General features: G+C 38.0%; 3 protein-coding genes across 4 annotated transcripts; all 3 read right to left on the bottom strand.

The window, feature by feature from the left end:
• Nucleotides 1–106: 106 nt before the first annotated feature.
• Nucleotides 107–3,131, bottom strand: LOC111602192. Of its 2 annotated transcripts, XM_023319154.2 has the most exons (4): nucleotides 3,101–3,131; nucleotides 2,031–2,436; nucleotides 1,801–1,969; nucleotides 270–989 (listed from the first exon to the last, which is right to left on the bottom strand). In XM_023319154.2, exons 2-4 carry the CDS (start codon nucleotides 2,408–2,410, stop codon nucleotides 270–272), a joined length of 1,269 nt encoding a protein of 422 aa, XP_023174922.2. In that variant the 5' UTR covers nucleotides 2,411–2,436; nucleotides 3,101–3,131. The 2 variants fall into 2 exon arrangements, with proteins under 2 accessions (XP_023174923.2, XP_023174922.2); XM_023319155.2 differs by lacking the exon at nucleotides 3,101–3,131 and having other exon boundaries at nucleotides 107–989; nucleotides 2,031–2,410.
• A 586-nt stretch (nucleotides 3,132–3,717) lies between these two features.
• On the bottom strand, nucleotides 3,718–5,756 carry LOC111602194. Its single transcript, XM_023319156.2, has 3 exons — nucleotides 5,251–5,756; nucleotides 4,480–4,954; nucleotides 3,718–4,421 (listed from the first exon to the last, which is right to left on the bottom strand). The coding sequence occupies exons 1-3, from the start codon at nucleotides 5,613–5,615 to the stop codon at nucleotides 4,008–4,010; spliced, it is 1,254 nt and encodes a 417-aa protein (XP_023174924.2). The 5' UTR covers nucleotides 5,616–5,756; the 3' UTR covers nucleotides 3,718–4,007.
• Nucleotides 5,757–7,083: 1,327 nt separating this feature from the next.
• Nucleotides 7,084–8,805, bottom strand: LOC111602191. Its single transcript, XM_023319153.2, has 3 exons — nucleotides 8,407–8,805; nucleotides 8,178–8,346; nucleotides 7,084–8,117 (listed from the first exon to the last, which is right to left on the bottom strand). Exons 1-3 carry the CDS (start codon nucleotides 8,778–8,780, stop codon nucleotides 7,386–7,388), a joined length of 1,275 nt encoding a protein of 424 aa, XP_023174921.2. The 5' UTR covers nucleotides 8,781–8,805; the 3' UTR covers nucleotides 7,084–7,385.
• Nucleotides 8,806–12,768: the final 3,963 nt, after the last annotated feature.

Raw genomic sequence — 12,768 nt, 5'->3', positions numbered from 1 at the left:
AATGTTAAAAATTTAACATGCCTTATTTAATTTTTGTTAACTAACATGCGATGTTAATGTTAACTTTGCATGCCTAAACCTATTACATTCGACTGTCTGGCAGCGCTGCTGTGCAACGGTAACTGCGAAAGAGAAGCAACAAGTGAAAAATTGAAAAGTGCGCGTAAATTTATTGGAAAACTATTTTAATTTGTAAATACATGTGCAATATATGTAAACTAAGCTAAAACACTTCTCCAGGTGAGTGCGCACCCATCTACTCTTATTATTTAATCCAAAACACCCGCTCGCTCGAAATGCGGCAAAGTATAGCGCAGCGTCTCGGCCAAACGCTTGGAGGCAAACATTTGCTCGGTTTTCTTCTGGGCAAAATCTGCGTCGCTGAAGCTCTCCAGATTATTGTCCGCGGTTTGGGCCTTGTCCTGGCTAATTGTAGGCAGTATACCGTAATTGGCGAAAAACCCATAGCTCTCTCGCCGGTGCACCTCGGCCAGCAGCTGCTCATAGCTGGGCACCGGCACGCCCATATCCAGATTGAGCAACGTGTCGGCCAGACGATTATGATAGACTTTGACCAGCTGCGGCCGCTTGTGCTTGAGCACATCCAAGCTCAGGCTGGTGTAGAAAAAGTAGTTCAGATCTATGCCGGGACTGCCCCAAACACTCAGCTGAAAGTCTATGAAGATCACATCCTGTAGCTGCTGCGTTCCATTGTACTTGAATAGCATATTGTTCACCCACAGATCGCCATGATTTAGCACTTTGATCTCCTTGTCCACTGGCGCCTGGGCACGCACCAAATTCACCCGCTGCTGCTCCATGTATTTGCCTATTTTGCCCGCAATGCGCTCATAGCCCGGCCAGCTGCTGACCAGCTTATGCAGCTGTTGTCCATTGCCGGCAAAGAAACGCATCAGCAGGCCGTCGTCTTTGTTCAGGCCATGTGGTGATAGCATGCCATCGCCATAGGCCTTAAAGATTTCCGGGTCCTAATGGGAAATGTTAAAGGAAGGAAAAGCAAAAGTTAGAGGAAAGTCTTGAGCTTTGATTTTCAGGGATTGGATATGGATTCCTTTTTAAGCAAACTAGTCTCACATGCAGTATTTATTATAGTTATATATATATACAGATCAAAACATACGAAAGCTTTTCCTAGCTTTTAGATATAAGATTTGATTTAAGAATATATTTCAATAAGTATGAAGATTCATCTATTAAAATATTAGATAATAACTCGGGTAAATATAAGCCCTTGATTTAAAACATATCATACTGCTTTCCTATTATATTATGTCACAATATATAATGAAACTTTGTCAAAATAAATAATAATAAAAAATGTTTGCAATGTTATTTAAACTTTTAGATATATTAAGTATTTTTTATGATTTTATGTATATGGAAAAATAAGATTGGATCTAGAGCTTACTTCAAAAAACGAGCGATTCATTTGAATAAACACAGATCTTTTGGACAAGAGCATAAAATAAAATAAATTTCTATAGCAGGTTAAATAAGTATAACAGATAAAGAAAACATTTAAGCATTAGAGAACTGAAACTTATCATATAAGTCTAAAAGTCATGAAGCAAACTAATGAGGAGAGTCTACGAGACAAGAAAAGAAATGGAATCTTTGAGATTTTAGGGATACGGATGAGAGTCTTCAAGAATCTTCTATGCTCTCTACTTGACCTATCGATCTCTTTGTATTTTTTAGACTGTCAATACCGACCGTCTTTCATTATAGAGTTTCCTTTTTCCTATGTAGCCCTGGCAGCTTTGTATTCTTCTCGCTTACCAGCACTGCCAGCGCCATTGAGGCGGCATGGAATTCCGCTAGTCGTTCCATAACCAGACCAGCATGCGCCTCATCCAAGCCCGTTTCCCGTGAGCCCATCATATAGTCCAGCCGGCCAAGATCTTCGAAGACCAACGTGTTCTCTGGCTGTTTCATGCACTGATAGAGCCTGAAAGGAGAACTTTATCTAGTCATGCATCTGCTTCAGATTAGTTTGAGATGCTGATTACTTGGGGCCAAAGCGTCTTTTGCATTTCATCAGCAGTTCGAGTCGTGGCAGCAGTTCGTAGTACGTGATCTTTTCCTTTAGGTACACCTGCAAGTCCGCGATGAACTCCACAGAGTCGATGCGCGGTATGCTCTTCACAATCACACCCAACTGCTGGTCCTTCTCAGCGGTCGTCCCATCTTGTCGCCTGTAGGTCAATTTGACGCGATAGATTTGACTGCAATAGTTCTCGCCGGTGCTGCTGCCCAGGCCGCAGTGAATCCCCAGCAGCTGGACATGGGAAGTGCGCATCGCTGTCTCCAGCACCTCCTCGAAGAAGGGCACATCCAAATGCTTGGGCGGCGCTGCTAGCACTTCCTGATCGTAGACAATGCTGCACATGTTGAGATCTCGACTGGTTTGAAAAGCTTCAACGAATCGTTCGGCATTTTATATGGATTTACACATAGAAACGTCTGTTTATTTTGAATTCACGTAATTAATAGTATATGTCTATATATAACACTAATTTATATATATATATAAATGAATATAATTTCATTTAATAGTCGACAATAGCGCCTGCTTGTCTCTTTCTGTAAATATAAAGTCTAACACGCGACCTTTTAAATCACTTATGTACCGCACGCACAGTAACTGTCGCGAAACCAGTTATTTAATTTAGCCAAATACGTTTTATTAGTTTCTCCCGCTGACTGGTTTGGTTGGGATTGATAGTTTGTCATGCGCAAATTGATGTATCGCGGCCCACCCACTTTTCAGTTTATATCTACGATCAGCGTAATCTTTAGCCATTTCACTTGACTCTCGGTCGAGTCGAGTTGCATCTCAGATATTCTAATATTTTTCTCACGTCTCTGGCTCTGATATGCCATTCTCGCTTTGTCTTTCAGAGAAGCAATTTTATTTAATTCGAATCAGCTTGAAGTCTTTGGCAGTTTATAATTATCTATAATTATTTTTTAAGTTGTTTTCGCCACATTTCAATAGCCCAAATGACGTTTTAATTACCTAACATATTTAACTTCTCAATTTTAATATTTTAGACAATATTCCACGTTTGGTACGTACCCAGCTCAACTGCTTAGTCCCAGATCAATCTCTAGACTCGGCTAATTATAATTTGTGTCGGATTCACGCTGAGCGATAAGCCAAGTGATTAAAGAGTTCACAATCTTTTGAATAAATCATTCCCCAGACAGCGGCGATGATATGAAATATTATATATAAACTAAACCCATTGACAATCGAAGCTGCAAGCATTCTAGATTTGTGGTTATAGTATATGTAACCGGGCATGGGAGAACTCAAAGTATTATATGTATTCTTGATTGGAATCACTAGCCAAGTCAGCTCGATTATCAAACTTTTTAGCTATGGCTTCAAGTTTCAAGTTTCAAATTTCAAATTTCAATTGAGTGGAATAGTGGTCAGGGTGTCTCCTAGTCGGACACTTTCAACTACTGCACTCTTGCTGGCTTATACTAAAGCTAATTAACTGAACAGCAGATGAATGCAAATTTATTTGGAATTGTTCACACATTATTGATGTGCATTATCAATTTTGAATCTGTTTGATTATAGGATTTTGAATATTATAAAATTGCATTGCAACTTTGCTTAGTATTAATATTAGGTGTATGTAAATATATGGAAAGAGGCAAGGCATGGTACGTTTATTGTCGTTGGCTAATATATTATTTATTTTGTAAATGATTCTCTGCCACGCTTTAACGCTTTATAATAGTAATTTGCATTATACGTCGGCAGCTATATCAGAAAAGATCTTATATAATCAGAATGACATTTGGTCATGGCTTAAAACAATAAACAATTTGCACTATTTGTGAACCCGGGCCTTAAGTAATAAATTCACAAAATAATCGAAAAACAGTTGAGACTCAATTGAAAGAATGATGCAATTTCTAATGTATTTGAACCGCTTTGAATAACGAAATGCATTCGCTGCCCGTTGCCTTCAGTCGAAGACTTGCAAATCATCTAAACGCTGCAATGTGAACTTGAGACTCTCGAGAGTGCGTGCGTTGCCTTCGAACATGAGCTGCACTTTCTGCCTGGCGAACTCCTCATCGTGAAAGTTCTTCAATGAGTTGTCCTCCGAGTCGACGCCGATCATGCTCATGAGCGGAAAGAACCCAAAGGCGACAAAAAATCCATAAGCCTCGCGTTCACGTATCTCGGCCATAATATCGTCATATTTGGGCAATGGCTTGCGCCAGGGCAGCTGCTTCAAGCAATCCAACAATGCATCAAAATATCCATCAATCAGCTGTTGACGCTTCGTCTTAAGCACATCCAGCTCCAGGCTGGTATTGAGAAAGTAGTTCACATCGAAGCCCAGGCTGCCATAGAAGCACAGCTGAAAGTCAATCTGCCAGAAAACGTGCATAAGTCGGGCGTGTCTATGAAACCTTATGTTGAGCACTCACAATTTTCACCTGCTGCACCTTGCTGTGCTCATCGTACTTGAAGAATATGTTGTTTATCCACAGATCCCCGTGGTTGAGCACATTATAAACGCCTCGCAGTGGGTAAACCGATTTGAGCACACGTTCCGTAAAATGTTCATGATAGCGATAGAGTTTGCGCGTTATTGAGCCAAACCCCTCACAATCACTGATCAACGCCGCCAGCTTAAGCAGCTGAGTGCCAAAGAGCAGCTTAAAGGGCTCCGACTTGATGGCATCCATGTGCAGCAGTCCAAATGGATAGCGATCTATCACGGTTTCGGGCTCATGATCGGCCATGATCATAGTCAGGGCATGATACTCGGCCAGCTTACGCATCACCAACATCGCATGAGCCGCATCCAGGCCCAGCTGTCGGCATTTCAGCTGATAACCCTCACAGCACAGGTCCTCAAATATAATGGTCTGCTCGGGCTGCGTAGTTGAGTAGTAGTGCCTGCGCAGGGAATGTATATAATCAGATCAAAAAGTGTCTAATATACCAAATATATAATTCACTAAGCTTCAGCTCGACTCGAGCTATAAAAAGGTTAGAGACACCAAATCTACAATTCTCTAGGCTCTATCTACACTCTATAACAAGCTTAGATTAAGTTTGTTCCTCAGAGCCACATTATATTTGTTTAGACAGAGCAGTCAGATTTAGACAAATGTGAAGTATGGAAATTCGTATTATTAATTGCCTTAGTTACGAAGCCCTTATCATAGTTGCTTTATCTAAACTTGATTCACCTGGCGCCCAAGGTCCAGGGTTCTTCGTGTGCAACCGAACGCCACATGAGCGCCTCCAGCTTTGGCTTGATGTGCAGGTAGAAGACGGTCTCCTTGCTATAGATGTGCAGGCGTGCCAGTATAGCCTGCTTCTCGGCTGGCATGCACTTGACAATCAGCGAACAGTGCAACTGCTTGCGTTCGGCTGTCTCGTACTTGACACTCGCTCGATATATGTTACTGCAGTAGTTCTCGCCGCCGCGCGTCAGATCGGTCAGCTGGACGTCCAGAACTTTTAAGTCCTGCTGCTGCAGGCCGTGCTCCAGGCTGCGCCTGAAGAACTGTGGCGTTAAGTAAAGCGGCAGCGTGTCCGTTGTACCCGACATTATGTTTGGCTTTGAATCAGTTCGACGTGTTGACCGAACGCTTTATATACAAAATCAAAGTATCCGGTTAGTTCAGTTCCAATTAACCCCAATGGAACGTCTTTGGGTGCATCTGCTCGCCACTTGATTGGCTCAATGGAAATGCATTCGATGTCTCGACGTTGGATTAGCGGTGGCTGCTTTTGATGCACTCTACAAAAGCTGAACTCCAATCAAACATTTTCATTTCAAAATTAATATTGGCTTAGCTTTGTTAAGTGGGACATCTCAGATAGTTTAAGAATTTATTGAATGCTAGCGAATGGCTTTAATTTTTTTAGAATTTGCTAAATTCATTCAATTTTATTTCCACTTTCAGTTTTTTTTTAATTAATCGCTAAGAGCTGGCGTGATAAATAGACAAATTGTAGTCTAAATTGTGTTTAGTAAATTTAAATAAATTTTGTTGACCTGTTTTATCTTATAGAAATGAATTTTTTACCTATTTTACATTTGTTATCATTTTGATTTCATATTTATATTTATTTGTTAATAACACGAATATGATATTTAAATTAGAAATAAATTTTTCCAGTTAGCTAAACAATCTCGTTCTCTCAAAAGCAATTCAAATGTTTCTATAAAATATATAAATTAAAAAAATAACTTAATATTTATAAAATAATAAATAAATAAATATATATATATATATATATATATATATATATATATATATATATATATAATTTAATTTTTTAATATTTAAGTGCATAGTGGTGCATTATATATATACCTATATATATAGGTATATATATATATATATCCTACATATATTAATATTAAAAAATTAAAAAATTTTGCCTTTTTCCTTATCTATTGACAACTGAGAATAGCAACTAGTAGACGGGAGCAGCCGACTAGCAGATACCCTGAACATTCCTTTAAAGCAAACAACCAAAACACACACAGACACACATGCACACACACACACATCAGCTAGCTGTTCTTATGGAAAATAAATTGTTGAATAACTTTTCTTCTAGATAGACTGTCTAAATCTAATTTCAGAGCGTAAGAATAACATCGAGATGTGTAAAGCACAAGTCTTTAGTATTTGAAATACATTTTTAAAAGTTCGGGAGAAGAAAAGCTGAATACGGCTAGATCTGCCTCGCCGTCCTAGTCAAGAGTATAAAAATATATAAATACTTTATAGGATATGCCACGCCTCCTTCTGCCTGTCATAGACTTTGTTACAAAACCCATTCAACATGGGTTTGAACTAATGAAAAAGATAAATAAATTTGTAGTTGAGGTGTAGTTGAGTAACTAAAACTTGTTTTATTTTTTATTTTTTGCATAATCAGCGAGTAAATGAAAAAATACGAATGCAGCTCACTGGCAATCAGTATAAACATTATCTGCCTTTATTATTGTCGTAGGCACTCAACGTAATCAGTGTTTTAAGTTTTGTTTCGGCTATTTCGTTATCAGCGGCATAATAACGCCCAAATTTGGTCTATTTTGTTTTATTTCCATGTTGTTATCGCTCTTGTATACAGATTGCTAAACATAGGCAACAGAATAAAAAATTCATTAGATTCAGTTGAGTAGCGCAGCTACGTTAGATCATTTTAATTGAACTCTGGTCTATAAAAAGCTAAATCAAGTATGACATAAGAATAAACCCTTCAGACATACAGCTGGACAGTCCATTGTGGAAGCGTCTTTATAGCCATCTATGCGTTAAATTCAGGTTGTTGAACCCTCGATTCCAAATAGAGCTTTTGTCTAGTAGTCATCAAAGACGCCCAGTTCTTGGGCGCGCTTCAACGACCATTTGTGATGATCGTTGAGAAAGCTTTGCGAGAAAATTGTGTCCAACTGCTTTTGCTTGAAGCTCTCATCCTGCATGTTCTCAATGCTGTTGTCCTTGGCCAGTTCCTTTGGCATTGTTATGATGGGCAGAAAGCCGAATAGGGCAAATAGACCGTAGGTCTCTCGGCTGCGCAGCTCCCAAAGTAAGTCCTCGTAGCTGGGTATTTTGTCGAAGCGTGCGTACTCCAAGGCGTCACGGAATGTTTCGTAATAGACCTTGATCAGATCCTCTCGCCGCTGCTGCAGCAACTCCAGCTTGACACTTGAATTCAGAAAGAAGTTCAAGTCGCAGGCTGGACTGCCGTAGAAACTGAGCTGAAAGTCCACGAATATGACGCGAGTGGGTAGCTCGGGCTGTGCCTCATCATCGTAGGCGTACATAAAATTATTTGTCCACAAATCACCATGGTTGAGCACTACATAACGATCATCTGGCTTCGGTTTCGCGGCAGCCACACAAACGTTTTTGAAGTTGTCCGAAAAGCGTTGCAAGTTCTTTGTGATCTTTTCGTAGCCCGACCAGGTGGATGCAACTTTGATGAGGCCCTTTAGGAAGCCACCAAACATACTCTCAAATGTGTCAGATTCGATTAGAGTTGCCTCGCTCAGCATGCCGCCATGATATTGCTTAACAATTTCCGGATCCTGTTTGGAGTAAGGCATAAAGTGGCTATCTATAAGTATTTACAGCATGGCATTTATTACCTTTTTGGCCAAGACCATGGAGGTGGCATGCAGTTTGCCCAGCTGCTGTAGAATCAGTGAGGCATGCTCCCAATCTAAACTGGCTCCGCACGATGCCAATTTGTAGCCATCGACTTTCAGGTCATTAAAGACAATTGTCTGCATTGGCGTCTTAACGGAATAATAATATCTGGAATATAATTTCCATGAGACTCTAGGGTTTTCTTTTAGACGGTTTTCGACAACTCACTTGGCACCAAATCGATCGCCATTGGAAAGCACTTCCAGGCGCGGCAATATATCCGTATAGGTCTGCTTTTCTTTGATGAACACCTTGACATCCTCTAAAAACTTTGTCTCCTCTGTGATCGGAATTGTTTTCACAATCAGCGATAGCTGCTCACTTTTTTCCGACTCTTTGGCCTCGAGACAACGCGCGAACTTCAACAGCACCCGATAAATCGCCGAACAGTAATTATCACCCGGATTACTGCCCCACTCGAAATTGATCTCGTGCAGTTTGATTTTCGATTCGCGCAAACCATCCTCTAGGGCATCCACAAAGAAGCCTTCATTCAGATACTCCGGCACCGATATGTTTTCCACATTCTTTATGATCACCATTTCCAAGCAGGTGTCTTGACGACTTTTCAACCGCAACTGATTGTATGTGTGCTAAAAACACGACATTATATACTGATAAATTTGCTGAGGGCCATTTTAGTCGTAGCTTTTCGCACTAATGTGGCTCTCTCTTCGACTGTGGTGTCATCATGCATAAATCAGCGCACAATGAGGCAGAGTTTTGGAGGCTGAAGAAATGTAAAAAAAAATGTGGCATATAAAAAAAATAATATATAACTAAATAAATAAAAAAGTAACATAAATTGTTCAAAATATTTTTTGTCTTTGTTAATAAAAAAATAAAAAAATATAAAAAAGTATAAAAAAAATTATAATGATATAATTTTTTATTTCAATTTAAATTAATTTTTTTAAATTGTGCATAAAATTCTTAGAAAAAAACAAACAATTAAATATGCTACAAGCAAAAGATATCAAAAATGTTTCAAGTGAAAATTTAATTTAATTAAATTAATTCTTAATTATATCAAACGTAAAATGTCAACAAAATTTCCTTTAGTTCTTGTGCCACTGTGCATTCAATGATGTCACAAACAAGTTTGAAAAATTTCTCGTGTGATTTTGAGCGTATTATCAATTCAGTTTTAAGTCTAGTCATTATTGTTTATTTACATACTCTAGCATTGGCTGAAATAATTGTGTCTGAACAAATTAAAAAGCAGAGTTTAGTTAGAGAATATTTGACAAAAATGCGACGTAAGACAGTTTATATGTTTTTGCAACTATTGCTGGTTAAATTTTTTAAGCAGATGAGTATACCAGATATGAATAACAAATATGAATAGTCGAAAAAAAAACGGATTGTAGTAGGAAAACAATTCGAGTTTAAGCACGTTTTGTTTACTTATATAATTTTGTATTTGTTATAGTATATTATTTATTCTTTGTTCTACAGTAGGATGCATGTATTATTTGAAGAGCACATAAGCATTTGTTGCCTAAGCTATTTCTGCGGTTTGGCTAAGCAAAACTTTAGAAGAAATTGAGAGACTTTATACTATATGTTAGTCTATCTATATATGTGATTAGCAGCTATATGTTATTTGTTAGTCTACACGTGTGTATAAGCAAATATATACTTAACATATATATAAATATACATACATGAGTGTGTTCTACGCATGCTCGAACGGGTTAACCGGATACACACACACGCACACAATAAATAAATATAAATATAAAATTTATATCGGGTGTAGTTCAATCTATACGTATGTCTTCTATTGGGCTCGTGTCTCGTTATCGGCGTGAGTAAGCAAGCTCTCTTTAGTAATAAAGTATATCTTGATTATATATTTAATTGTGTATCAGCGACGTGGTAAAGCTTGTGTGTTTGTATGTCATTAAATCACTTTATTGTAGAACAAAATTAATTTTGAGTAAGGCAAGTAGATGGAATAGATTTAGCTTTGATTAGCATAATCTAAATTGTTATATATAATTATTTTTGATAGAGCCAAAAGCAAAAATCATTCTTAATCATCAAATAACTTTTAGACTTTGATTTGACACACCACATATAAACAACAACTTAACAAATGCAATTTGCAGCTCAAATATTTTAAATTAGTTCGATTGCTTTACTTAGATGATCTAAAATCTAAAATTGTTTAGCTGCTTCACAATCCTCAGTTGAAATCTTATAGCAAAGGCAAAAACCTTCGTTGTGCAATGCTTGAGTGGGGATTTTATTTGGCAGGGGAATTTCTAGCGTACATTTTTTCTGGGCAATTTCTAACGCTAACTTTTGCTCAAGATTTTGCAACTAACAACCCAACATAGCAGAGTCACCAAATAGGGCTATCTTTTTCCACCCTTATTTTCGGAGTCTCGTCTTTGGACTGCATAAACGGTACTTTATGCCTAATAGCGAATACAAATATTTTGGCAAATCTTCAAATGCCATTGTGTGTCCGGAAATATTTTTAATGGTGCATTTAATAAGGCAAATTTGGTCTTGCCAAATACCGATGTTTTAGATTTATTTGATTCGTATATGTTCTAAAAGTGTTTGATTTAAAAATAATTGCTGTGTTTGAATAAACATAATGCTTAGTAACTAAATATATGAATTACATTTATATTTCTTGTTTATTTTTTTATATATATTTTTTTTAACAGTTGATTTGTATATAAATATATATATGAGAAGAAAAATATATTATATCTATTTCTCTTGAGTTCATTAATAAAGTCCAGTGGAAATTATATTATTTAATATATATTTATACAATATATTTTTAAAGTCTTTTAGAATATTTAAACCAAGCTTTTTTGTGAGAATGATTTCTGTTCCGCTCAAATTTTTTAAATAGAAAACTAATGCTAAAAATTTGTTCTTAAATTTATTTTTAATTAATTGTTGACATTAATTATTATATTTATTCTCTTCTTTGTTACTTTGAATACTTGCTCCCTGTGATTCACGCTCAGTTAACCTGCAGAACGAATATTTCAAATGATTTCTTTGTTGATTTGAAATTTATTTTTATTATTTGATTTACTTTAAGATAAACAATTATTTTAAAAAACTAAAATATATATATATATTTTTTCAATTTCCAATACCTATGCTTTCCTATATATGAAGCTCTTACGTAATATCAGTAATATTAAAAGTTTTTATTCTGCCAAATGCTTTTGCAGTAGAAATGTATAAAGATATATGTCAGTAGAGATTTCCGATCCATTATAATATAATTTTTTACTACTCTAATGTGTTTTTCATCCATGCCACAATTTCCCAGCCTTATGGACGTTGAACTCTATCTAGATGCTCTTGGCTTTATAATAAACGTATTTGCTGTGCTTTTTGAAAAAATATAGTATAAAACAACAACATAACTAGTTGTCCCATCCCTCGAGCTATGCATTTTTTTCCTGCAGCTGTGCCTTACGATACGCATCACCAGTTGCTTTTTGGCTCGGCCAGCCAGGCAGGAGCTACAAGAGAGTGGGTGCAGCGTGCTGTATGAAAGGCCAGTTGGCCATGTTTGCTATGTTTGGTGCTTTGCCTTTGAGTTGCCAGCGGGCAAATGCACACACACGCGCACATACATGTGTGCATGTCACGTGTTTTTGCAGTTCATGACGGCTTAATTAAGTCGTATGTTAGTTTTTCTATTTTTCTCTTAATTTTTCCTTTTCGTTTTTCGTGCCGCGAATGCTCTGGCAGTGCTGCGTAGAGCTTTTCGCGTAGCGTAAATTTTGCATTACACGTTAAACGAAATGCATTAATAAACAACAGCGTTTAAATGCGCGATTGCACACAAATTAGGGACGTAGCCACGGTTGTCTGGCCACGCCAGCCGGCTGGCTCGGCTCGGCTCGGCGCGGCTCATCCACCCAGCCCACCTTTAAGCTAACCCGTTGAAAATCAACCACAGTTGCGACTGGAGGCTGACACACCGTCCCAGCGCGCCCTTGGCGGCCCTTTGAACAGCGCTGATGTATGCGATTTTAATCGTACGCTCAGACACAAACATGATGCGAGTCCCAACAAATGCCCGAAAAACCAAAATCCATGGCAACCCCATGACGGGACAAAAGATAATAGGGTGCGCGTTCCTCAGCTGTGTGTGTGTGTTTGGTGAGATGCTCGCACACCAAAGTGGGCTGCAGACAGTGCCGAATAAATGACCATAATCAAACACTTTACGCCTGAAAGCATGCCTGCCATGCCAGTCTCTTGCCCATATTGAAGAAAGCCAGCTGCTCTAAGCTTCGTGCGCCTGGCTTTAGATTCGGCTCTGTTCTATCTGTGTGCATCAAAGTAGCCGTCGCCGGTGGCCAAATTTAATTAGTACCCTCCAATCGAGTCCCGAGCTAGGCATCAACTGCAATTGGGCATTTTATGTTTCCAAAGCTATTTGCGAAGCTGTCCTGGGTTAGCTTTGAAAGTGTAGTTTTTGCAAATTTTTAATTTAACATTTTTAGAATATTTAAAGAGAATTTGTTTGATTAGATT

The sequence above is a fragment of the Drosophila hydei genome, unplaced genomic scaffold, assembly GCF_003285905.1.
Source record: "Drosophila hydei strain 15085-1641.00,03,60 unplaced genomic scaffold, DhydRS2 tig00000149-arrow-pilon, whole genome shotgun sequence".
In the NCBI taxonomy this organism is placed as follows: Eukaryota; Metazoa; Arthropoda; class Insecta; order Diptera; family Drosophilidae; genus Drosophila; species Drosophila hydei.
Note: the sequence above shows the minus strand (reverse complement) of the source record. Positions and strands in the feature narration are given on the sequence as shown.

Bases quoted from the DNA above. Each gene is read 5' to 3' on its own strand.
- LOC111602192 (XM_023319154.2), bottom strand. From the start codon at position 2,410: ATGTGCAGCATTGTCTACGATCAGGAAGTGCTAGCAGCGCCGCCCAAG. The intron at 1,970-2,030 runs GTAATCAGCATC...TTCTCCTTTCAG, and splicing joins AAAAGACGCTTTGGCCCCAA to GCTCTATCAGTGCATGAAAC. The intron at 990-1,800 runs GTAAGCGAGAAG...ATTTCCCATTAG, and splicing joins CAATGGCGCTGGCAGTGCTG to GACCCGGAAATCTTTAAGGC.
- LOC111602194 (XM_023319156.2), bottom strand. From the start codon at position 5,615: ATGTCGGGTACAACGGACACGCTGCCGCTTTACTTAACGCCACAGTTC. The intron at 4,955-5,250 runs GTGAATCAAGTT...TTCCCTGCGCAG, and splicing joins CCCTGGACCTTGGGCGCCAG to GCACTACTACTCAACTACGC. The intron at 4,422-4,479 runs GTGAGTGCTCAA...GTTTTCTGGCAG, and splicing joins AGGTGCAGCAGGTGAAAATT to ATTGACTTTCAGCTGTGCTT.
- LOC111602191 (XM_023319153.2), bottom strand. From the start codon at position 8,780: ATGGTGATCATAAAGAATGTGGAAAACATATCGGTGCCGGAGTATCTG. The intron at 8,347-8,406 runs GTGAGTTGTCGA...ATTATATTCCAG, and splicing joins GGCGATCGATTTGGTGCCAA to ATATTATTATTCCGTTAAGA. The intron at 8,118-8,177 runs GTAATAAATGCC...TACTCCAAACAG, and splicing joins CCATGGTCTTGGCCAAAAAG to GATCCGGAAATTGTTAAGCA.